General features: G+C 42.1%; 2 protein-coding genes and 1 pseudogene across 4 annotated transcripts; all 3 read right to left on the reverse strand.

Moving 5' to 3' along the window:
• Positions 1-5,221: 5,221 nt before the first annotated feature.
• On the reverse strand, positions 5,222-7,721 carry LOC139387176 (zona pellucida sperm-binding protein 3-like). Of its 2 annotated transcripts, XM_071133231.1 has the most exons (11): positions 7,639-7,721; positions 7,321-7,505; positions 7,141-7,244; positions 6,770-6,861; positions 6,429-6,609; positions 6,155-6,260; positions 5,987-6,075; positions 5,815-5,906; positions 5,585-5,692; positions 5,425-5,466; positions 5,222-5,315 (listed from the first exon to the last, which is right to left on the reverse strand). In XM_071133231.1, exons 1-10 carry the CDS (start codon positions 7,700-7,702, stop codon positions 5,450-5,452), a joined length of 1,038 nt encoding a protein of 345 aa, XP_070989332.1. In that variant the 5' UTR covers positions 7,703-7,721; the 3' UTR covers positions 5,222-5,315; positions 5,425-5,449. The 2 variants fall into 2 exon arrangements, with proteins under 2 accessions (XP_070989332.1, XP_070989331.1); XM_071133230.1 differs by having other exon boundaries at positions 5,225-5,466.
• A 5,649-nt stretch (positions 7,722-13,370) lies between these two features.
• LOC139387135 (zona pellucida sperm-binding protein 3-like) lies at positions 13,371-15,868 on the reverse strand (annotated as a pseudogene).
• A 5,653-nt stretch (positions 15,869-21,521) lies between these two features.
• LOC139387156 (zona pellucida sperm-binding protein 3-like) lies at positions 21,522-24,021 on the reverse strand. Of its 2 annotated transcripts, XM_071133198.1 has the most exons (11): positions 23,939-24,021; positions 23,621-23,805; positions 23,441-23,544; positions 23,070-23,161; positions 22,729-22,909; positions 22,455-22,560; positions 22,287-22,375; positions 22,115-22,206; positions 21,885-21,992; positions 21,725-21,766; positions 21,522-21,615 (listed from the first exon to the last, which is right to left on the reverse strand). In XM_071133198.1, exons 1-10 carry the CDS (start codon positions 24,000-24,002, stop codon positions 21,750-21,752), a joined length of 1,038 nt encoding a protein of 345 aa, XP_070989299.1. In that variant the 5' UTR covers positions 24,003-24,021; the 3' UTR covers positions 21,522-21,615; positions 21,725-21,749. The 2 variants fall into 2 exon arrangements, with proteins under 2 accessions (XP_070989299.1, XP_070989298.1); XM_071133197.1 differs by having other exon boundaries at positions 21,525-21,766.
• Between the last annotated feature and the right edge of the window lie 57 nt (positions 24,022-24,078).

Below are 24,078 nucleotides of genomic sequence, written 5' to 3' on the forward strand. Positions count from 1 at the left end.
TAATTGGTGGCCAAGCCCGCTAGTTTACATACTGAATGATCATCTCATCACCGATCTAGCTATCTGCCATAGTTAAATATATGAATAGATCTGAAAAGCGCTATATAGTGGGCATTGCAGCAGAGTTGGCTAACGTTAACTATACTGAACCAAAATGTAAACGCCGCAAGCAACAATTAAATATTTTTCTGAGTTACATTTCATATAAGGAAATCAGTCAATTGAAGTAAATTCATTAGGCCCCAATCTATGGATTTCACAGGACTGGGCAGGGGCGCAGCCATGGGTGGGACTGGGAGTGCAGGGGTGCAGCAATGGGTGGGACTGGGAGTGCAGGGGTGCAGCAATGGATGGGACTGGGAGTGCAAGTGCGCAGCCGCAGGGGAGCCAGGCCAAGCCAATCAGAATGAGTTCTTCCCCACAAAAGGGCTTTATTACAGACAGAAATACTCCTCAGTTTCATCAGCTGTCAGGGTTGCTGGTTTCAGAGGATCCCTCTGGTGAAGAAGCCAGATGTGGACGTCCTGGGCTGGAGTGGTTACACGTGGTCTGCGGTTGTGAGGCCGGTTGGACGTACTGCCAAATTCTCTAAAATGGTAGAACAATTAACAGTCAATTTTCTGGCAAAAGCTTTGGTGGACTTTCCTACAGTCAGCATGGCAATTGCATTTTGCATGCTATTTTGTATGCTATTGTATGTGTGAACGATGGCTAGCTCCTCGAATGATCCCAGTCCCTCCTATTGTGCATCTGTTGATTCTCAGAACATATGTTCTCTACAAAATGTTTATTTCCTTTTGGATGCAGATGCAAGATGCAGAGAGTGAGTTCTGCTTAATTAAAACTACCTGATCTCCAAAGTCCACGTCTATAGCCTCAATCAACCACACACAACGCAGAGTTACAGCGGTGCAGTATAGCACCGGTTACATTAACAACCTCCAGCTGCAGGTGTAACCGGTACCTTTCTGCGTTGGGTTCTGGTAAGGTGTAGGTGGAAGATAAGGCTTTGGACACAATTCAGCCAGTTGTCTCTCTTTTAATGACTGCATGGAATGGATACAAATACAAGGCAAAAGTTACTGCTGCAGTCTGGACTCCATACAAGTATATTTGCCTCTCCTCATCACGCTCGGAGCAAACTGAGGAGTAAGAGCATGGCTCCCGTTGATGACATCACAGCATTAACACAATTTAGAAATGAAATACAATACAATAATTCACTCTTGAAAGTATTGTAATACATCTTAAAATAACCTTAAAATAATACATTAAAATAAATGAGAGATTTTTGGTGAAATACATCAAGTATATTTTACACCTGTTACACAGGCAATCAATCACTAATCATTAGTTTGAACTCATTCCAGTCTTGCAATTAATTATCAGATACTTATGCTGCGTTTGTAACCAAGTGGGAGATGTGAATTTACCAGTTGTGAAGTCGTAACTAGTTGGATGCATTCCCGTGCTCTGAACTCGCTGAGAAACGCTGATTGGCTAATGGCCAACAAGCTGCATAAACAATAAACTGAAAGTACAGCTATCATGCTTGTAAACAAACTATAGTGTTCAAAAACCATATTAATACATTGCCTTTTATAAATAATGTTTTGTTGTTGCATTTAACTGAAGAAAATGCAATTATCGAGGTAATTTTCGTAGTAGATTTTATTTTATTTATGATTTATTTCACCTTTATTTAACCAGGTAGGCAAGTTGAGAACAAGTTCTCATTTACAATTGCGACCTGGCCAAGATAAAGCAAAGCAGTTCGACACATACAACGACACAGAGTTACACATGGAGTAAAACAAACATACAGTCAATAATACAGTAGAAACCAGTCTATATACGATGTGAGCAAATGAGGTGAGATAAGGGAGGTAAAGGCAAAAAAGGCCATGGTGGCCTAGCATGTAAAACACTGGAATGGTAGATTTGCAGTGGAAGAATGTGCAAAGTAGAAATAAAAATAATAAATTAATAAATAAAAATAAATAAATACAGTAGGGAAAGAGGTAGTTGTTTGGGCTAAATTATAGGTGGGCTATGTACAGGTGCAGTAATCTGTGAGCTGCTCTGACAGCTGGTGCTTAAAGCTAGTGAGGGAGATAAGTGTTTCCAGTTTCAGAGATTTTTGTAGTTCGTTCCAGTCATTGCCAGCAGAGAACTGGAAGGAGAGGCGGCCAAAGAAATAATTGGTTTTGGGGGTGACCAGAGAGATATACCTGCTGGAGCGCGTGCTACAGATGGGTGATGCTATGGTGACCAGCGAGCTGGTGACATCAGAGGTCAGCATGTGGGAGCTCAGGATGATAGACAAGTTTCCCACTAGTAATTACCAGTTGGATGGCCATTCAAGTGGAATTTTCCCAGTCATATGGTGAATTACCACTTGGTTACTGAACACAGCATTAGGTTGCGATCCCTTGCTCAGACAGTACATGCATCCAGGCGTTGTAAGATCTGGCATGCCTCAGCAAAGCCTGGTTAGTTGAACACACCCTTAATCTTGTGCCAATAAAACTGATTGTGGTTATATGGCTGCGTTTACACAAGCATCCCATTTCTGATCTTTTGCCCTATATCTGATCTGATTGAGTCAAAAGACCAATGAGTGGGAAAATACCAGAATTGGGCAGCCTGTTTAAACACAGTCATATCTGTCTCATCAGATCAGTAGGCAGGTTTCCATTGACCCAGGCTTATTCGACAAAAGAAATGTTGCAAAAAATATCATTGCTACAAGTGTAGAAATGGCAGATATAAGAAACATTTTCTGAGGATTGACACATTTTTTTTTCCGTTTGAAATGGGGTGAATTTAATTTGGTTAAACTTTCTTGCATGATGGAAACTTTGTTTTTTTCTAATAAATGATGATTGCCAAATCATTTTGAAGGTAGAACATCATCCAGTGGGTCTAACTATAAAGTTCCACTGCATTTAATTATAAATGCCTACTGCATGCAAAATCATTTTTTCTACAATAAAAATGTTTATTTGCAGGACAAGGATTGTCCAGACTTTCAAGAATGCCTGATTTGCTTTGGCTTGCTTTTATGATTGACTGGGTGGATGCAAGCTTCACCATTCAATTATTTCAGATCTAGAGGAGTGCAATTATAATATGGCATGAGACAATTATTGCATTCTGTCCATGCTGGCTTTCGAGGGCTACCTGAGACATGAAACAGATAGCCTGTATGCACTGCCACCTGTCTCAAATGTATTAATTCACATTTTTCCAAAATGGGTAATAAAAACACTTCAACCACTTCATATTTATTTGACACTGGGTTTTAGCAATTTTTGTTGTTACGAGATAAGAAATGAAAACGCACCGTAGCAGGCAATTCAATTGTCGCGACTATTTTTTTATGCCAACTTTCTAAATGTAATTTTTTTTTTGCAAGAAATCACTGGAAAAGTAATGGAATAGCTAGTGATCTCATGGAAGGAAGAAAGCAATACTGCATTTCCAGAGTATTTGAACAGGTACAGAAAGAGACTTAAGCTCGTTTGGAATTGGAACTTTCCCATTTCTTATTCATCGCTTAGAAGTGTTGTAAATTTACCATCAAATCGCTGTGCCCTGAATGCTATTGAAAATGGGCAGGGCATTAAAGCAGCTGCCCGGCCTGTTAATGTGCCACCCAAAACCCTGAGGCGCCACTGAGACAAGCAGGTCAAAACCATTTGGGTGGGTAACCAGTGGTTCTGGTTCTTTAGAATGAGACCTGGTGAGTCATACCCCAAAAATGGAAAGAGCCCTGGGATGTCCGAAAACTTGCCTTTGACCTGGCGGAGAGGACGGGAATCCAATACACATTGAATAAGGCAATTGGCAGGCATAGACTGGTTTTAACAGTTTTCTGAAGCAGCACCCAGGATTATCCATCCGAAAATCCCACAAGCAACCAGTCTGGCTCGAGCTGTAGTCTCCACACCCACCATGGCCTCTACCCCTGACACAACCTCCAACACAACTTCCACCCCACAGGTCTCCAGTGACCTTCCTCCAAATGTTGGTAAGGGAAACGTCAGCACACATTTTAGGAAATATAGTAGCATAGTGTATTTTATTTAACTAGGCAAGTGAGTAAAGAACAAATTCTTATTTAAAATGACCGCCTACCCCAGCCAAACCCTAACAATGCTGGGCCAATCGTGCGGGACTCCCAATCACGGCCGGTCGATTTAGGGTCTGTAGTGACGCCTCCAGCACTGAAATGCAGCGCCTTAGACCGCTGCACCACTCGGGAGCCCATTATTATTGAACCAATAGTCAAGAGTTCCTGTTCAAAAGTACCAGGTCTACAAACAGCCATGTTGGAGTCACCCCCCAGGCCAAGGAAAAGGCCAAGTCAGCTAGTCGACATCGTCACCCCACAAGAGGTTCCTGGAGGACAACGCAAAGAAAATTTTAAGGGAGAAAGAAACCTGTGACGCTTGGTCTGTAAGGAGTTCTGTTACCAGATACAGTGCAAGTACTGGGCTCATGAGCTATGATGAAATTTAACTGGGGTGGCATTAATTTGTGACCTGTCAGAGGGGAAATGCCAGTGTTATGAAATGTTTAATCAGTTATATGTCAATGAATGTGCCAAAACCAGTTTGCTCTTGAACTGCTGGGATTTTCAATCTTGCCTTATGCTAATGATAGTCTAGTTATACTGTTAGAAAGGTAAACATTTGCCAGTGAGGTATGAAAGACACTGAAACCAAGATATAATCTTTGGGGTAAATTCCCCTGATGGGCACTCTCCTAAAAAAGAAAAACACATTTAAACTAAGGTAACCTACAGCCATTTTCCTGGATTGTTACCTAAGCATGGCCATGAGCCACCTACAATCCCTAAACTTGGCTTGTCAAGTTCATCTTGGGGTGGGCTAATGTTGAAAAAGTATAGCCAACAATAAGCAGGTTCACTTATGACCATCTTTCAAATAGCGTTAACATTGCATGAACACCTGCTGTGACTATCATTAGCAAACTAATTATGCCAAGAGAAGAAAGTGTTACAGTTCAAGAGTAATCAGGACACTGGGAAGTCCAGAACAATGAGCACTCTCATTGAGATCTTCTTACAACCAGATGGTCACCTCTTGGCTATTTTGTGTAGATAACGGCTCCGCACTACTGGATTTAGGGTACATCTCATCAGGATCATAACATTTTGACAACCATTAGAAACAAACACCATTGTAAAGTACTCATTTTATTGAAACATGCTCAAGTCAAAGGACTTCATATCCATACTGGGGATAGTGGAAAGTGATGCACCCTTCAGGCCACCTACAATTAGATGGCTGTAGAGACAGAAAAGACAGCCATCCCTGTAACAGGTTGAAGAATTGTTAGTAACATGCATCTCATTGCCGTTGGGGGATTTTACAGTAAAATAACCAGCACACACACCTGGCAAGCAAAGTGTTCCCGACCATTACACCAACCAGTCAACTGAATACAGAACACAATGACAGATGAGTAGGTTACAGGTTCAAGTTAATTTGGCATCAAAGCTGATACAATTAAAAGCCAAGTGTAAACTATAGTCTTCAATGCCAAAATCACCCACCTTGTTCTACAGTAGGATATTTTACAAATTCACTGGGGATCCGGGTTTCAGAGTTTTCCACTATTGTGAGCGGTCCAAGAACAGAGTTTTGAACCAGGCCCTGGGGTTCTGAGAAAAAAATATATATAAATTACTTCAAGCTGCAGTCCCATCAGAACTCAAGAGTGATCAGCTCAAATGAATATGGAACTACAGTTTAGTCAGGCTTGAAATGAAGTGCCTCAAAATACCTGAATCCACACGCCTCTTCAACCGAGGCTTGCAACTCGAGTCACAGCACTTGCAGAGGTCACTTTGAGACGGGTCGTCCAGCAGCTCCCATCTATGAATAAAAAAAGTTGGCTGTTGCATTGGCACTAACATCATTATGGTCCAATGTTAAAGAATGTGACCAATACTTACTCTCCAGTCTCTTTAATGTAGTGGCAGGCCTTCTTTTCTATATCATAAACCTCAGGGTCCCATGCAACAAGCTTACAATGAATATACACCTGGGGTGAAATAAGAAAACAGTCAAGAGCTACAGTATGAAAACAACCCAGTCATACCGAGAACTTGTGGTCCACTCACTTCCTCGCCTAAGGCAAACTTGAAGGACTGCAGGTAAAGCAGAATAGCAGACGAGTGGTACCTAGGCAGGAACCTGGAGTTCCCAGTCTTCCCATCTGCAAGGCAACTGAAAATGCATTGTGCAATGAGCAGACAAACAGAACTTCCATCCAGCAAATAAGCCAACTTTAAAATGTATTCAGTACTTTTCAACATTCGAGTAGGCTGTGTAGCGCTAGGCAGTCAAAAACCAAAACGTGCACCCTACATGGCCATAGCCAGGTCTGGTACATACCCCTTGTTGGTGATGATGGGGTACACCAGGCTCGCAGACTGCAATTCTGGTGTTGTGGCCGCCACACACTCCTCCAAGAGCAGCAGCAAGGGCTGATGGTCCTTCTGATCCACTGCTGCCCAGATGGGGATGAAAGAGCCCAGGGGAAACAGGCTGCTCTTAGCCAGACCAGTAAGGTCTTCTACATGCAACAGAGAAGGGGAAGGGGCGCAATGCTCATACGTACTGTACAGCCACAGGTTTCAACTAGCTTTGGGCAGTGTCCTCTGCTAGGAATTTCTTTACCAGGTAAGTTGACTGAACATATTCTTACAATAATTGATGTTGTATGAGTCACTCACCATTGAGGAGTGCCATGTGGAAAACCAATCCTCCATGACCCTCAGCACTACCATAGGCAGGGATAAGGAATGGGGGAATCCATCCCTCAGGTCTACATACAAGGGGGAATGTTTAGTTTAATAATGAAGGTGGCAAAGGCTTAGGAAGATTTGATTCCAACACCATAGCTAGAGTACACTACACCCAATAGAGCCCTAAAACACTCAACTCAGTTCCACTGCATTTAAAAAAAAATCATTCCCCTCTAATTAGGGACCGATTTAGACCCGTGACACCAGGTGTGTGCAATTAATGATAAAGTAGAACCGAAAGACAGCAGGCGCCAGACCTCTTAGGGTAAGAGTTGAGTGCCCCTGGCATAGATGGTTACCTTATGTAAACACACTTAATATGGTGACTAATGGCAGCAGGTTTGGGCTTTCGGTTAGGTCTGTAAGTCAGACTGGTTGAATAGATGTGTTTCTTGCCAGTCACCTGGGAAATAGAAGGAGAAGCATTAGGCGTCGCAGGATCCAAAATGGCATACATTGGGTCAAGAGTTAGACATTACCCGTTTCTTGATGGCACAGCCATTGAGGTTGTAGTGGAATGTCGCCATCCCTTCTCCCGTGGGAAGAACAGAAAATGTGGACGGAACACAGTGTCCAAGGAAAAGACGGGCAGCATGTTCAACCAACTCTGGACTGACCTTCCATGTCACTTTAATGGAGTGTTTCTCACAATCCACATTAAAATCTAAAAATATAAATTCAATAATGTCATCATTCACATGTCAAGAGCCAACACCACAACTTGGCTAGTCTGTTAGGCGGTCAGCATGAGATAAGTAGCCTATTCAAGTTAACATGGTATTCATTATTAGACGTACCTTCATTGGCAGCTCTTGCTGCTACGATAGCCAAAACAATTGCACATTGCCAAAGGAGAGACATGACTGAATGATCTAGGAGTGCCTACGAACTAGAAATATTTATGGACCAATTGATCCTAATCATCTTAATTCTGAACACCTGTGAGAGGTCAAGGAGCGATAATTATAGACCTAAAAACATACCAACATCATCAGTTTTGGTATTTCCTGGTCTGAAAACATCCTTGAATTTTTATGGGTTTTAAAAGTAAAAATTGTAATAGTCACATATTTTCCCCATAAAGTAGTCTGCAAAGCGGAACCTATGTCTCACAAAACACGATGGACAGACGGAATAGTGACTTACACAGGAAATAAAGTTGAATCAAAAAGATTGAACAATCTGGTTTGCTCAATTTGACAGTACCACACTAAGTGTGGATTAGGTATTTTTTACATCGATTTAAAGCGTATTTTATGCGACTGTCAAAATGCTGATCAAGGTTAAGGTAAGACCAGCCATTTAATTGGTGGCCAAGCCCGCTAGTTTACATACTGAATGATCATCTCATCACCGATCTAGCTATCTGCCATAGTTAAATATATGAATAGATCTGAAAAGCGCTATATAGTGGGCATTGCAGCAGAGTTGGCTAACGTTAACTATACTGAACCAAAATGTAAACGCCGCAAGCAACAATGAAATATTTTTCTGAGTTACATTTCATATAAGGAAATCAGTCAATTGAAGTAAATTCATTAGGCCCCAATCTATGGATTTCACAGGACTGGGCAGGGGCGCAGCCATGGGTGGGACTGGGAGTGCAGGGGTGCAGCAATGGGTGGGACTGGGAGTGCAGGGGTGCAGCAATGGATGGGACTGGGAGTGCAAGTGCGCAGCCGCAGGGGAGCCAGGCCAAGCCAATCAGAATGAGTTCTTCCCCACAAAAGGGCTTTATTACAGACAGAAATACTCCTCAGTTTCATCAGCTGTCAGGGTTGCTGGTTTCAGAGGATCCCTCTGGTGAAGAAGCCAGATGTGGACGTCCTGGGCTGGAGTGGTTACACGTGGTCTGCGGTTGTGAGGCCGGTTGGACGTACTGCCAAATTCTCTAAAATGGTAGAACAATTAACAGTCAATTTTCTGGCAAAAGCTTTGGTGGACTTTCCTACAGTCAGCATGGCAATTGCATTTTGCATGCTATTTTGTATGCTATTGTATGTGTGAACGATGGCTAGCTCCTCGAATGATCCCAGTCCCTCCTATTGTGCATCTGTTGATTCTCAGAACATATGTTCTCTACAAAATGTTTATTTCCTTTTGGATGCAGATGCAAGATGCAGAGAGTGAGTTCTGCTTAATTAAAACTACCTGATCTCCAAAGTCCACGTCTATAGCCTCAATCAACCACACACAACGCAGAGTTACAGCGGTGCAGTATAGCACCGGTTACATTAACAACCTCCAGCTGCAGGTGTAACCGGTACCTTTCTGCGTTGGGTTCTGGTAAGGTGTAGGTGGAAGATAAGGCTTTGGACACAATTCAGCCAGTTGTCTCTCTTTTAATGACTGCATGGAATGGATACAAATACAAGGCAAAAGTTACTGCTGCAGTCTGGACTCCATACAAGTATATTTGCCTCTCCTCATCACGCTCTGAGCAAACTGAGGAGTAAGAGCATGGCTCCCGTTGATGACATCACAGCATTAACACAATTTAGAAATGAAATACAATACAATAATTCACTCTTGAAAGTATTGTAATACATCTTAAAATAACCTTAAAATAATACATTAAAATAAATGAGAGATTTTTGGTGAAATACATCAAGTATATTTTACACCTGTTACACAGGCAATCAATCACTAATCATTAGTTTGAACTCATTCCAGTCTTGCAATTAATTATCAGATACTTATGCTGCGTTTGTAACCAAGTGGGAGATGTGAATTTACCAGTTGTGAAGTCGTAACTAGTTGGATGCATTCCCGTGCTCTGAACTCGTTGAGAAACGCTGATTGGCTAATGGCCAACAAGCTGCATAAACAATAAACTGAAAGTACAGCTATCATGCTTGTAAACAAACTATAGTGTTCAAAAACCATATTAATACATTGCCTTTTATAAATAATGTTTTGTTGTTGCATTTAACTGAAGAAAATGCAATTATCGAGGTAATTTTCGTAGTAGATTTTATTTTATTTATGATTTATTTCACCTTTATTTAACCAGGTAGGCAAGTTGAGAACAAGTTCTCATTTACAATTGCGACCTGGCCAAGATAAAGCAAAGCAGTTCGACACATACAACGACACAGAGTTACACATGGAGTAAAACAAACATACAGTCAATAATACAGTAGAAACCAGTCTATATACGATGTGAGCAAATGAGGTGAGATAAGGGAGGTAAAGGCAAAAAAGGCCATGGTGGCCTAGCATGTAAAACACTGGAATGGTAGATTTGCAGTGGAAGAATGTGCAAAGTAGAAATAAAAATAATAAATTAATAAATAAAAATAAATAAATACAGTAGGGAAAGAGGTAGTTGTTTGGGCTAAATTATAGGTGGGCTATGTACAGGTGCAGTAATCTGTGAGCTGCTCTGACAGCTGGTGCTTAAAGCTAGTGAGGGAGATAAGTGTTTCCAGTTTCAGAGATTTTTGTAGTTCGTTCCAGTCATTGCCAGCAGAGAACTGGAAGGAGAGGCGGCCAAAGAAATAATTGGTTTTGGGGGTGACCAGAGAGATATACCTGCTGGAGCGCGTGCTACAGGTGGGTGATGCTATGGTGACCAGCGAGCTGGTGACATCAGAGGTCAGCATGTGGGAGCTCAGGATGATAGACAAGTTTCCCACTAGTAATTACCAGTTGGATGGCCATTCAAGTGGAATTTTCCCAGTCATATGGTGAATTACCATTTGGTTACTGAACACAGCATTAGGTTGCGATCCCTTGCTCAGACAGTACATGCATCCAGGCGTTGTAAGATCTGGCATGCCTCAGCAAAGCCTGGTTAGTTGAACACACCCTTAATCTTGTGCCAATAAAACTGATTGTGGTTCTATGGCTGCGTTTACACAAGCATCCCATTTCTGATCTTTTGCCCTATATCTGATCTGATTGAGTCAAAAGACCAATGAGTGGGAAAATACCAGAATTGGGCAGCCTGTTTAAACACAGTCATATCTGTCTCATCAGATCAGTAGGCAGGTTTCCATTGACCCAGGCTTATTCGACAAAAGAAATGTTGCAAAAAATATCATTGCTACAAGTGTAGAAATGGCAGATATAAGAAACATTTTCTGAGGATTGACACATTTTTTTTTCCGTTTGAAATGGGGTGAATTTAATTTGGTTAAACTTTCTTGCATGATGGAAACTTTGTTTTTTTCTAATAAATGATGATTGCCAAATCATTTTGAAGGTAGAACATCATCCAGTGGGTCTAACTATAAAGTTCCACTGCATTTAATTATAAATGCCTACTGCATGCAAAATCATTTTTTCTACAATAAAAATGTTTATTTGCAGGACAAGGATTGTCCAGACTTTCAAGAATGCCTGATTTGCTTTGGCTTGCTTTTATGATTGACTGGGTGGATGCAAGCTTCACCATTCAATTATTTCAGATCTAGAGGAGTGCAATTATAATATGGCATGAGACAATTATTGCATTCTGTCCATGCTGGCTTTCGAGGGCTACCTGAGACATGAAACAGATAGCCTGTATGCACTGCCACCTGTCTCAAATGTATTAATTCACATTTTTCCAAAATGGGTAATAAAAACACTTCAACCACTTCATATTTATTTGACACTGGGTTTTAGCAATTTTTGTTGTTACGAGATAAGAAATGAAAACGCACCGTAGCAGGCAATTCAATTGTCGCAACTATTTTTTTATGCCAACTTTCTAAATGTAATTTTTTTTTTGCAAGAAATCACTGGAAAAGTAATGGAATAGCTAGTGATCTCATGGAAGGAAGAAAGCAATACTGCATTTCCAGAGTATTTGAACAGGTACAGAAAGAGACTTAAGCTCGTTTGGAATTGGAACTTTCCCATTTCTTATTCATCGCTTAGAAGTGTTGTAAATTTACCATCAAATCGCTGTGCCCTGAATGCTATTGAAAATGGGCAGGGCATTAAAGCAGCTGCCCGGCCTGTTAATGTGCCACCCAAAACCCTGAGGCGCCACTGAGACAAGCAGGTCAAAACCATTTGGGTGGGTAACCAGTGGTTCTGGTTCTTTAGAATGAGACCTGGTGAGTCATACCCCAAAAATGGAAAGAGCCCTGGGATGTCCGAAAACTTGCCTTTGACCTGGCGGAGAGGACGGGAATCCAATACACATTGAATAAGGCAATTGGCAGGCATAGACTGGTTTTAACAGTTTTCTGAAGCAGCACCCAGGATTATCCATCCGAAAATCCCACAAGCAACCAGTCTGGCTCGAGCTGTAGTCTCCACACCCACCATGGCCTCTACCCCTGACACAACCTCCAACACAACTTCCACCCCACAGGTCTCCAGTGACCTTCCTCCAAATGTTGGTAAGGGAAACGTCAGCACACATTTTAGGAAATATAGTAGCATAGTGTATTTTATTTAACTAGGCAAGTGAGTAAAGAACAAATTCTTATTTAAAATGACCGCCTACCCCAGCCAAACCCTAACAATGCTGGGCCAATCGTGCGGGACTCCCAATCACGGCCGGTCGATTTAGGGTCTGTAGTGACGCCTCCAGCACTGAAATGCAGCGCCTTAGACCGCTGCACCACTCGGGAGCCCATTATTATTGAACCAATAGTCAAGAGTTCCTGTTCAAAAGTACCAGGTCTACAAACAGCCATGTTGGAGTCACCCCCCAGGCCAAGGAAAAGGCCAAGTCAGCTACAGTCGACATCGTCACCCCACAAGAGGTTCCTGGAGGACAACGCAAAGAAAATTTTAAGGGAGAAAGAAACCTGTGACGCTTGGTCTGTAAGGAGTTCTGTTACCAGATACAGTGCAAGTACTGGGCTCATGAGCTATGATGAAATTTAACTGGGGTGGCATTAATTTGTGACCTGTCAGAGGGGAAATGCCAGTGTTATGAAATGTTTAATCAGTTATATGTCAATGAATGTGCCAAAACCAGTTTGCTCTTGAACTGCTGGGATTTTCAATCTTGCCTTATGCTAATGATAGTCTAGTTAAACTGTTAGAAAGGTAAACATTTGCCAGTGAGGTATGAAAGACACTGAAACCAAGATATAATCTTTGGGGTAAATTCCCCTGATGGGCACTCTCCTAAAAAAGAAAAACACATTTAAACTAAGGTAACCTACAGCCATTTTCCTGGATTGTTACCTAAGCATGGCCATGAGCCACCTACAATCCCTAAACTTGGCTTGTCAAGTTCATCTTGGGGTGGGCTAATGTTGAAAAAGTATAGCCAACAATAAGCAGGTTCACTTATGACCATCTTTCAAATAGCGTTAACATTGCATGAACACCTGCTGTGACTATCATTAGCAAACTAATTATGCCAAGAGAAGAAAGTGTTACAGTTCAAGAGTAATCAGGACACTGGGAAGTCCAGAACAATGAGCACTCTCATTGAGATCTTCTTACAACCAGATGGTCACCTCTTGGCTATTTTGTGTAGATAACGGCTCCGCACTACTGGATTTAGGGTACATCTCATCAGGATCATAACATTTTGACAACCATTAGAAACAAACACCATTGTAAAGTACTCATTTTATTGAAACATGCTCAAGTCAAAGGACTTCATATCCATACTGGGGATAGTGGAAAGTGATGCACCCTTCAGGCCACCTACAATTAGATGGCTGTAGAGACAGAAAAGACAGCCATCCCTGTAACAGGTTGAAGAATTGTTAGTAACATGCATCTCATTGCCGTTGGGGGATTTTACAGTAAAATAACCAGCACACACACCTGGCAAGCAAAGTGTTCCCGACCATTACACCAACCAGTCAACTGAATACAGAACACAATGACAGATGAGTAGGTTACAGGTTCAAGTTAATTTGGCATCAAAGCTGATACAATTAAAAGCCAAGTGTAAACTATAGTCTTCAATGCCAAAATCACCCACCTTGTTCTACAGTAGGATATTTTACAAATTCACTGGGGATCCGGGTTTCAGAGTTTTCCACTATTGTGAGCGGTCCAAGAACAGAGTTTTGAACCAGGCCCTGGGGTTCTGAGAAAAAAATATATATAAATTACTTCAAGCTGCAGTCCCATCAGAACTCAAGAGTGATCAGCTCAAATGAATATGGAACTACAGTTTAGTCAGGCTTGAAATGAAGTGCCTCAAAATACCTGAATCCACACGCCTCTTCAACCGAGGCTTGCAACTCGAGTCACAGCACTTGCAGAGGTCACTTTGAGACGGGTCGTCCAGCAGCTCCCATCTATGAATAAAAAAAGTTGGCTGTTGCATTGGCACTAACATCATTATGGTCCAATGTTAAAGAATGTGACCAATACTTACTCTCCAGTCTCTTTAATGTAGTGGCAGGCCTTCTTTTCTATATCATAAACCTCAGGGTCCCATGCAACAAGCTTACAATGAATATACACCTGGGGTGAAATAAGAAAACAGTCAAGAGCTACAGTATGAAAACAACCCAGTCATACCGAGAACTTGTGGTCCACTCACTTCCTCGCCTAAGGCAAACTTGAAGGACTGCAGGTAAAGCAGAATAGCAGACGAGTGGTACCTAGGCAGGAACCTGGAGTTCCCAGTCTTCCCATCTGCAAGGCAACTGAAAATGCATTGTGCAATGAGCAGACAAACAGAACTTCCATCCAGCAAATAAGCCAACTTTAAAATGTATTCAGTACTTTTCAACATTCGAGTAGGCTGTGTAGCGCTAGGCAGTCAAAAACCAAAACGTGCACCCTACATGGCCATAGCCAGGTCTGGTACATACCCCTTGTTGGTGATGATGGGGGTACACCAGGCTCGCAGACTGCAATTCTGGTGTTGTGGCCGCCACACACTCCTCCAAGAGCAGCAGCAAGGGCTGATGGTCCTTCTGATCCACTGCTGCCCAGATGGGGATGAAAGAGCCCAGGGGAAACAGGCTGCTCTTAGCCAGACCAGTAAGGTCTTCTACATGCAACAGAGAAGGGGAAGGGGCGCAATGCTCATACGTACTGTACAGCCACAGGTTTCAACTAGCTTTGGGCAGTGTCCTCTGCTAGGAATTTCTTTACCAGGTAAGTTGACTGAACATATTCTTACAATAATTGATGTTGTATGAGTCACTCACCATTGAGGAGTGCCATGTGGAAAACCAATCCTCCATGACCCTCAGCACTACCATAGGCAGGGATAAGGAATGGGGGAATCCATCCCTCAGGTCTACATACAAGGGGGAATGTTTAGTTTAATAATGAAGGTGGCAAAGGCTTAGGAAGATTTGATTCCAACACCATAGCTAGAGTACACTACACCCAATAGAGCCCTAAAACACTCAACTCAGTTCCACTGCATTTTAAAAAAAATCATTCCCCTCTAATTAGGGACCGATTTAGACCCGTGACACCAGGTGTGTGCAATTAATGATAAAGTAGAACCGAAAGACAGCAGGCGCCAGACCTCTTAGGGTAAGAGTTGAGTGCCCCTGGCATAGATGGTTACCTTATGTAAACACACTTAATATGGTGACTAATGGCAGCAGGTTTGGGCTTTCGGTTAGGTCTGTAAGTCAGGCTGGTTGAATAGATGTGTTTCTTGCCAGTCACCTGGGAAATAGAAGGAGAAGCATTAGGCGTCGCAGGATCCAAAATGGCATACATTGGGTCAAGAGTTAGACATTACCCGTTTCTTGATGGCACAGCCATTGAGGTTGTAGTGGAATGTCGCCATCCCTTCTCCCGTGGGAAGAACAGAAAATGTGGACGGAACACAGTGTCCAAGGAAAAGACGGGCAGCATGTTCAACCAACTCTGGACTGACCTTCCATGTCACTTTAATGGAGTGTTTCTCACAATCCACATTAAAATCTAAAAATATAAATTCAATAATGTCATCATTCACATGTCAAGAGCCAACACCACAACTTGGCTAGTCTGTTAGGCGGTCAGCATGAGATAAGTAGCCTATTCAAGTTAACATGGTATTCATTATTAGACGTACCTTCATTGGCAGCTCTTGCTGCTACGATAGCCAAAACAATTGCACATTGCCAAAGGAGAGACATGACTGAATGATCTAGGAGTGCCTACGAACTAGAAATATTTATGGACCAATTGATCCTAATCATCTTAATTCTGAACACCTGTGAGAGGTCAAGGAGCGATAATTATAGACCTAAAAACATACCAACATCATCAGTTTTGGTATTTCCTGGTCTGAAAACATCCTTGAATTTTTATGGGTTTTAAAAGTAAAAATTGTAATAGTCACATATTTTCCCCATAAAGTAGTCTGCAAAGCGGAACCTATGTCTCACAAAACACGATGGACAGACGGAATAGTGACTTACACAGGAAATAAAGTTGAATCAAAAAGATTGAACAATCTGGTTTGCTCAATTTGACAGTACCACACTAAGTGTGGATTAGGTATTTTTTACATCGATTTAAAGCGTATTTTATGCGACTGTCAAAATGCTGATCAAGGATAAGGTAAGACCAGCCATTTAATTGGTGGCCAAGCCCGCTAGTTTACATACTGAATGATCATCTCATCACCGATCTAGCTATCTGCCATAGTTAAATATATGAATAGATCTGAAAAGCGCTATATAGTGGGCATTGCAGCAGAGTTGGCTAACGTTAACTATACTGAACCAAAATGTAAACGCCGCAAGCAACAATGAAATATTTTTCTGAGTTACATTTCATATAAGGAAATCAGTCAATTGAAGTAAATTCATTAGGCCCCAATCTATGGATTTCACAGGACTGGGCAGGGGCGCAGCCATGGGTGGGACTGGGAGTGCAGGGGTGCAGCAATGGGTGGGACTGGGAGTGCAGGGGTGCAGCAATGGATGGGACTGGGAGTGCAAGTGCGCAGCCGCAGGGGAGCCAGGCCAAGCCAATCAGAATGAGTTCTTCCCCACAAAAGGGCTTTATTACAGACAGAAATACTCCTCAGTTTCATCAGCTGTCAGGGTTGCTGGTTTCAGAGGATCCCTCTGGTGAAGAAGCCAGATGTGGACGTCCTGGGCTGGAGTGGTTACACGTGGTCTGCGGTTGTGAGGCCGGTTGGACGTACTGCCAAATTCTCTAAAATGGTAGAACAATTAACAGTCAATTTTCTGGCAAAAGCTTTGGTGGACTTTCCTACAGTCAGCATGGCAATTGCATTTTGCATGCTATTTTGTATGCTATTGTATGTGTGAACGATGGCTAGCTCCTCGAATGATCCCAGTCCCTCCTATTGTGCATCTGTTGATTCTCAGAACATATGTTCTCTACAAAATGTTTATTTCCTTTTGGATGCAGATGCAAGATGCAGAGAGTGAGTTCTGCTTAATTAAAACTACCTGATCTCCAAAGTCCACGTCTATAGCCTCAATCAACCACACACAACGCAGAGTTACAGCGGTGCAGTATAGCACCGGTTACATTAACAACCTCCAGCTGCAGGTGTAACCGGTACCTTTCTGCGTTGGGTTCTGGTAAGGTGTAGGTGGAAGATAAGGCTTTGGACACAATTCAGCCAGTTGTCTCTCTTTTAATGACTGCATGGAATGGATACAAATACAAGGCAAAAGTTACTGCTGCAGTCTGGACTCCATACAAGTATATTTGCCTCTCCTCATCACGCTCTGAGCAAACTGAGGAGTAAGAGCATGGCTCCCGTTGATGACATCACAGCATTAACACAATTTAGAAATGAAATACAATACAATAATTCACTCTTGAAAGTATTGTAATACATCTTAAAATAACCTTAAAATAATACATTAAAATAAATGAGAGATTTTTGGTGAAATACATCAAGTATATTTTACACCTGTTACACAGGCAATCAATCACTAATCATTAGTTTGAACTCATTCCAGTCTTGCAATTAATTATCAGATACTTATGCTGCGTTTGTAACCAAGTGGGAGATGTGAATTTACCAGTTGTGAAGTCGTAACTAGTTGGATGCATTCCCGTGCTCTGAACTCGTTGAGAAACGCTGATTGGCTAATGGCCAACAAGCTGCATAAACAATAAACTGAAAGTACAGCTATCATGCTTGTAAACAAACTATAGTGTTCAAAAACCATATTAATACATTGCCTTTTATAAATAATGTTTTGTTGTTGCATTTAACTGAAGAAAATGCAATTATCGAGGTAATTTTCGTAGTAGATTTTATTTTATTTATGATTTATTTCACCTTTATTTAACCAGGTAGGCAAGTTGAGAACAAGTTCTCATTTACAATTGCGACCTGGCCAAGATAAAGCAAAGCAGTTCGACACATACAACGACACAGAGTTACACATGGAGTAAAACAAACATACAGTCAATAATACAGTAGAAACCAGTCTATATACGATGTGAGCAAATGAGGTGAGATAAGGGAGGTAAAGGCAAAAAAGGCCATGGTGGCCTAGCATGTAAAACACTGGAATGGTAGATTTGCAGTGGAAGAATGTGCAAAGTAGAAATAAAAATAATAAATTAATAAATAAAAATAAATAAATACAGTAGGGAAAGAGGTAGTTGTTTGGGCTAAATTATAGGTGGGCTATGTACAGGTGCAGTAATCTGTGAGCTGCTCTGACAGCTGGTGCTTAAAGCTAGTGAGGGAGATAAGTGTTTCCAGTTTCAGAGATTTTTGTAGTTCGTTCCAGTCATTGCCAGCAGAGAACTGGAAGGAGAGGCGGCCAAAGAAATAATTGGTTTTGGGGGTGACCAGAGAGATATACCTGCTGGAGCGCGTGCTACAGGTGGGTGATGCTATGGTGACCAGCGAGCTGGTGACATCAGAGGTCAGCATGTGGGAGCTCAGGATGATAGACAAGTTTCCCACTAGTAATTACCAGTTGGATGGCCATTCAAGTGGAATTTTCCCAGTCATATGGTGAATTACCACTTGGTTACTGAACACAGCATTAGGTTGCGATCCCTTGCTCAGACAGTACATGCATCCAGGCGTTGTAAGATCTGGCATGCCTCAGCAAAGCCTGGTTAGTTGAACACACCCTTAATCTTGTGCCAATAAAACTGATTGTGGTTCTATGGCTGCGTTTACACAAGCATCCCATTTCTGATCTTTTGCCCTATATCTGATCTGATTGAGTCAAAAGACCAATGAGTGGGAAAATACCAGAATTGGGCAGCCTGTTTAAACACAGTCATATCTGTCTCATCAGATCAGTAGGCAGGTTTCCATTGACCCAGGCTTATTCGACAAAAGAAATGTTGCAAAAAATATCATTGCTACAAGTGTAGAAATGGCAGATATAAGAAACATTTTCTGAGGATTGACACATTTTTTTTCCGTTTGAAATGGGGTGAATTTAATTTGGTTAAACTTTCTTGCATGATGGAAACTTTGTTTTTTTCTAATAAATGATGATTGCCAAATCATTTTGAAGGTAGAACATCATCCAGTGGGTCTAACTATAAAGTTCCACTGCATTTAATTATAAATGCCTACTGCATGCAAAATCATTTTTTCTACAATAAAAATGTTTATTTGCAGGACAAGGATTGTCCAGACTTTCAAGAATGCCTGATTTGCTTTGGCTTGCTTTTATGATTGACTGGGTGGATGCAAGCTTCACCATTCAATTATTTCAGATCTAGAGGAGTGCAATTATAATATGGCATGAGACAATTATTGCATTCTGTCCATGCTGGCTTTCGAGGGCTACCTGAGACATGAAACAGATAGCCTGTATGCACTGCCACCTGTCTCAAATGTATTAATTCACATTTTTCCAAAATGGGTAATAAAAACACTTCAACCACTTCATATTTATTTGACACTGGGTTTTAGCAATTTTTGTTGTTACGAGATAAGAAATGAAAACGCACCGTAGCAGGCAATTCAATTGTCGCGACTATTTTTTTATGCCAACTTTCTAAATGTAATTTTTTTTGTTGCAAGAAATCACTGGAAAAGTAATGGAATAGCTAGTGATCTCATGGAAGGAAGAAAGCAATACTGCATTTCCAGAGTATTTGAACAGGTACAGAAAGAGACTTAAGCTCGTTTGGAATTGGAACTTTCCCATTTCTTATTCATCGCTTAGAAGTGTTGTAAATTTACCATCAAATCGCTGTGCCCTGAATGCTATTGAAAATGGGCAGGGCATTAAAGCAGCTGCCCGGCCTGTTAATGTGCCACCCAAAACCCTGAGGCGCCACTGAGACAAGCAGGTCAAAACCATTTGGGTGGGTAACCAGTGGTTCTGGTTCTTTAGAATGAGACCTGGTGAGTCATACCCCAAAAATGGAAAGAGCCCTGGGATGTCCGAAAACTTGCCTTTGACCTGGCGGAGAGGACGGGAATCCAATACACATTGAATAAGGCAATTGGCAGGCATAGACTGGTTTTAACAGTTTTCTGAAGCAGCACCCAGGATTATCCATCCGAAAATCCCACAAGCAACCAGTCTGGCTCGAGCTGTAGTCTCCACACCCACCATGGCCTCTACCCCTGACACAACCTCCAACACAACTTCCACCCCACAGGTCTCCAGTGACCTTCCTCCAAATGTTGGTAAGGGAAACGTCAGCACACATTTTAGGAAATATAGTAGCATAGTGTATTTTATTTAACTAGGCAAGTGAGTAAAGAACAAATTCTTATTTAAAATGACCGCCTACCCCAGCCAAACCCTAACAATGCTGGGCCAATCGTGCGCCACAAGTAGCGACTCCCAATCACGGCCGGCCGAACCAGGGTCTGTAGTGACGCCTCCAGCACTGAAATGCAGCGCCTTAGACCGCTGCACCACTCGGGAGCCCATTATTGAACCAATAGTCAAGAGTTCCTGTTCAAAAGTACCAGGTCTACAAACAGCCATGTTGGAGTCACCCCCCAGGCCAAGGAAAAGGCCAAGTCAGCTACAGTCGACATCGTCACCCCACAAGAGGTTCCTGGAGGACAACGCAAAGAAAATTTTAAGGGAGAAAGAAACCTGTGACGCTTGGTCTGTAAGGAGTTCTGTTACCAGATACAGTGCAAGTACTGGGCTCATGAGCTATGATGAAATTTAACTGGGGTGGCATTAATTTGTGACCTGTCAGAGGGGAAATGCCAGTGTTATGAAATGTTTAATCAGTTATATGTCAATGAATGTGCCAAAACCAGTTTGCTCTTGAACTGCTGGGATTTTCAAGCTTGCCTTATGCTAATGATAGTCTAGTTAAACTGTTAGAAAGGTAAACATTTGCCAGTGAGGTATGAAAGACACTGAAACCAAGATATAATCTTTGGGGTAAATTCCCCTGATGGGCACTCTCCTAAAAAAGAAAAACACATTTAAACTAAGGTAACCTACAGCCATTTTCCTGGATTGTTACCTAAGCATGGCCATGAGCCACCTACAATCCCTAAACTTGGCTTGTCAAGTTCATCTTGGGGTGGGCTAATGTTGAAAAAGTATAGCCAACAATAAGCAGGTTCACTTATGACCATCTTTCAAATAGCGTTAACATTGCATGAACACCTGCTGTGACTATCATTAGCAAACTAATTATGCCAAGAGAAGAAAGTGTTACAGTTCAAGAGTAATCAGGACACTGGGAAGTCCAGAACAATGAGCACTCTCATTGAGATCTTCTTACAACCAGATGGTCACCTCTTGGCTATTTTGTGTAGATAACGGCTCCGCACTACTGGATTTAGGGTACATCTCATCAGGATCATAACATTTTGACAACCATTAGAAACAAACACCATTGTAAAGTACTCATTTTATTGAAACATGCTCAAGTCAAAGGACTTCATATCCATACTGGGGATAGTGGAAAGTGATGCACCCTTCAGGCCACCTACAATTAGATGGCTGTAGAGACAGAAAAGACAGCCATCCCTGTAACAGGTTGAAGAATTGTTAGTAACATGCATCTCATTGCCGTTGGGGGATTTTACAGTAAAATAACCAGCACACACACCTGGCAAGCAAAGTGTTCCCGACCATTACACCAACCAGTCAACTGAATACAGAACACAATGACAGATGAGTAGGTTACAGGTTCAAGTTAATTTGGCATCAAAGCTGATACAATTAAAAGCCAAGTGTAAACTATAGTCTTCAATGCCAAAATCACCCACCTTGTTCTACAGTAGGATATTTTACAAATTCACTGGGGATCCGGGTTTCAGAGTTTTCCACTATTGTGAGCGGTCCAAGAACAGAGTTTTGAACCAGGCCCTGGGGTTCTGAGAAAAAAATATATATAAATTACTTCAAGCTGCAGTCCCATCAGAACTCAAGAGTGATCAGCTCAAATGAATATGGAACTACAGTTTAGTCAGGCTTGAAATGAAGTGCCTCAAAATACCTGAATCCACACGCCTCTTCAACCGAGGCTTGCAACTCGAGTCACAGCACTTGCAGAGGTCACTTTGAGACGGGTCGTCCAGCAGCTCCCATCTATGAATAAAAAAAGTTGGCTGTTGCATTGGCACTAACATCATTATGGTCCAATGTTAAAGAATGTGACCAATACTTACTCTCCAGTCTCTTTAATGTAGTGGCAGGCCTTCTTTTCTATATCATAAACCTCAGGGTCCCATGCAACAAGCTTACAATGAATATACACCTGGGGTGAAATAAGAAAACAGTCAAGAGCTACAGTATGAAAACAACCCAGTCATACCGAGAACTTGTGGTCCACTCACTTCCTCGCCTAAGGCAAACTTGAAGGACTGCAGGTAAAGCAGAATAGCAGACGAGTGGTACCTAGGCAGGAACCTGGAGTTCCCAGTCTTCCCATCTGCAAGGCAACTGAAAATGCATTGTGCAATGAGCAGACAAACAGAACTTCCATCCAGCAAATAAGCCAACTTTAAAATGTATTCAGTACTTTTCAACATTCGAGTAGGCTGTGTAGCGCTAGGCAGTCAAAAACCAAAACGTGCACCCTACATGGCCATAGCCAGGTCTGGTACATACCCCTTGTTGGTGATGATGGGGTACACCAGGCTCGCAGACTGCAATTCTGGTGTTGTGGCCGCCACACACTCCTCCAAGAGCAGCAGCAAGGGCTGATGGTCCTTCTGATCCACTGCTGCCCAGATGGGGATGAAAGAGCCCAGGGGAAACAGGCTGCTCTTAGCCAGACCAGTAAGGTCTTCTACATGCAACAGAGAAGGGGAAGGGGCGCAATGCTCATACGTACTGTACAGCCACAGGTTTCAACTAGCTTTGGGCAGTGTCCTCTGCTAGGAATTTCTTTACCAGGTAAGTTGACTGAACATATTCTTACAATAATTGATGTTGTATGAGTCACTCACCATTGAGGAGTGCCATGTGGAAAACCAATCCTCCATGACCCTCAGCACTACCATAGGCAGGGATAAGGAATGGGGGAATCCATCCCTCAGGTCTACATACAAGGGGGAATGTTTAGTTTAATAATGAAGGTGGCAAAGGCTTAGGAAGATTTGATTCCAACACCATAGCTAGAGTACACTACACCCAATAGAGCCCTAAAACACTCAACTCAGTTCCACTGCATTTTAAAAAAAATCATTCCCCTCTAATTAGGGACCGATTTAGACCCGTGACACCAGGTGTGTGCAATTAATGATAAAGTAGAACCGAAAGACAGCAGGCGCCAGACCTCTTAGGGTAAGAGTTGAGTGCCCCTGGCATAGATGGTTACCTTATGTAAACACACTTAATATGGTGACTAATGGCAGCAGGTTTGGGCTTTCGGTTAGGTCTGTAAGTCAGGCTGGTTGAATAGATGTGTTTCTTGCCAGTCACCTGGGAAATAGAAGGAGAAGCATTAGGCGTCGCAGGATCCAAAATGGCATACATTGGGTCAAGAGTTAGACATTACCCGTTTCTTGATGGCACAGCCATTGAGGTTGTAGTGGAATGTCGCCATCCCTTCTCCCGTGGGAAGAACAGAAAATGTGGACGGAACACAGTGTCCAAGGAAAAGACGGGCAGCATGTTCAACCAACTCTGGACTGACCTTCCATGTCACTTTAATGGAGTGTTTCTCACAATCCACATTAAAATCTAAAAATATAAATTCAATAATGTCATCATTCACATGTCAAGAGCCAACACCACAACTTGGCTAGTCTGTTAGGCGGTCAGCATGAGATAAGTAGCCTATTCAAGTTAACATGGTATTCATTATTAGACGTACCTTCATTGGCAGCTCTTGCTGCTACGATAGCCAAAACAATTGCACATTGCCAAAGGAGAGACATGACTGAATGATCTAGGAGTGCCTACGAACTAGAAATATTTATGGACCAATTGATCCTAATCATCTTAATTCTGAAC

Source organism: Oncorhynchus clarkii, chromosome 28 (genome assembly GCF_045791955.1).
Source record: "Oncorhynchus clarkii lewisi isolate Uvic-CL-2024 chromosome 28, UVic_Ocla_1.0, whole genome shotgun sequence".
NCBI lineage: Eukaryota > Metazoa > Chordata > Actinopteri > Salmoniformes > Salmonidae > Oncorhynchus > Oncorhynchus clarkii.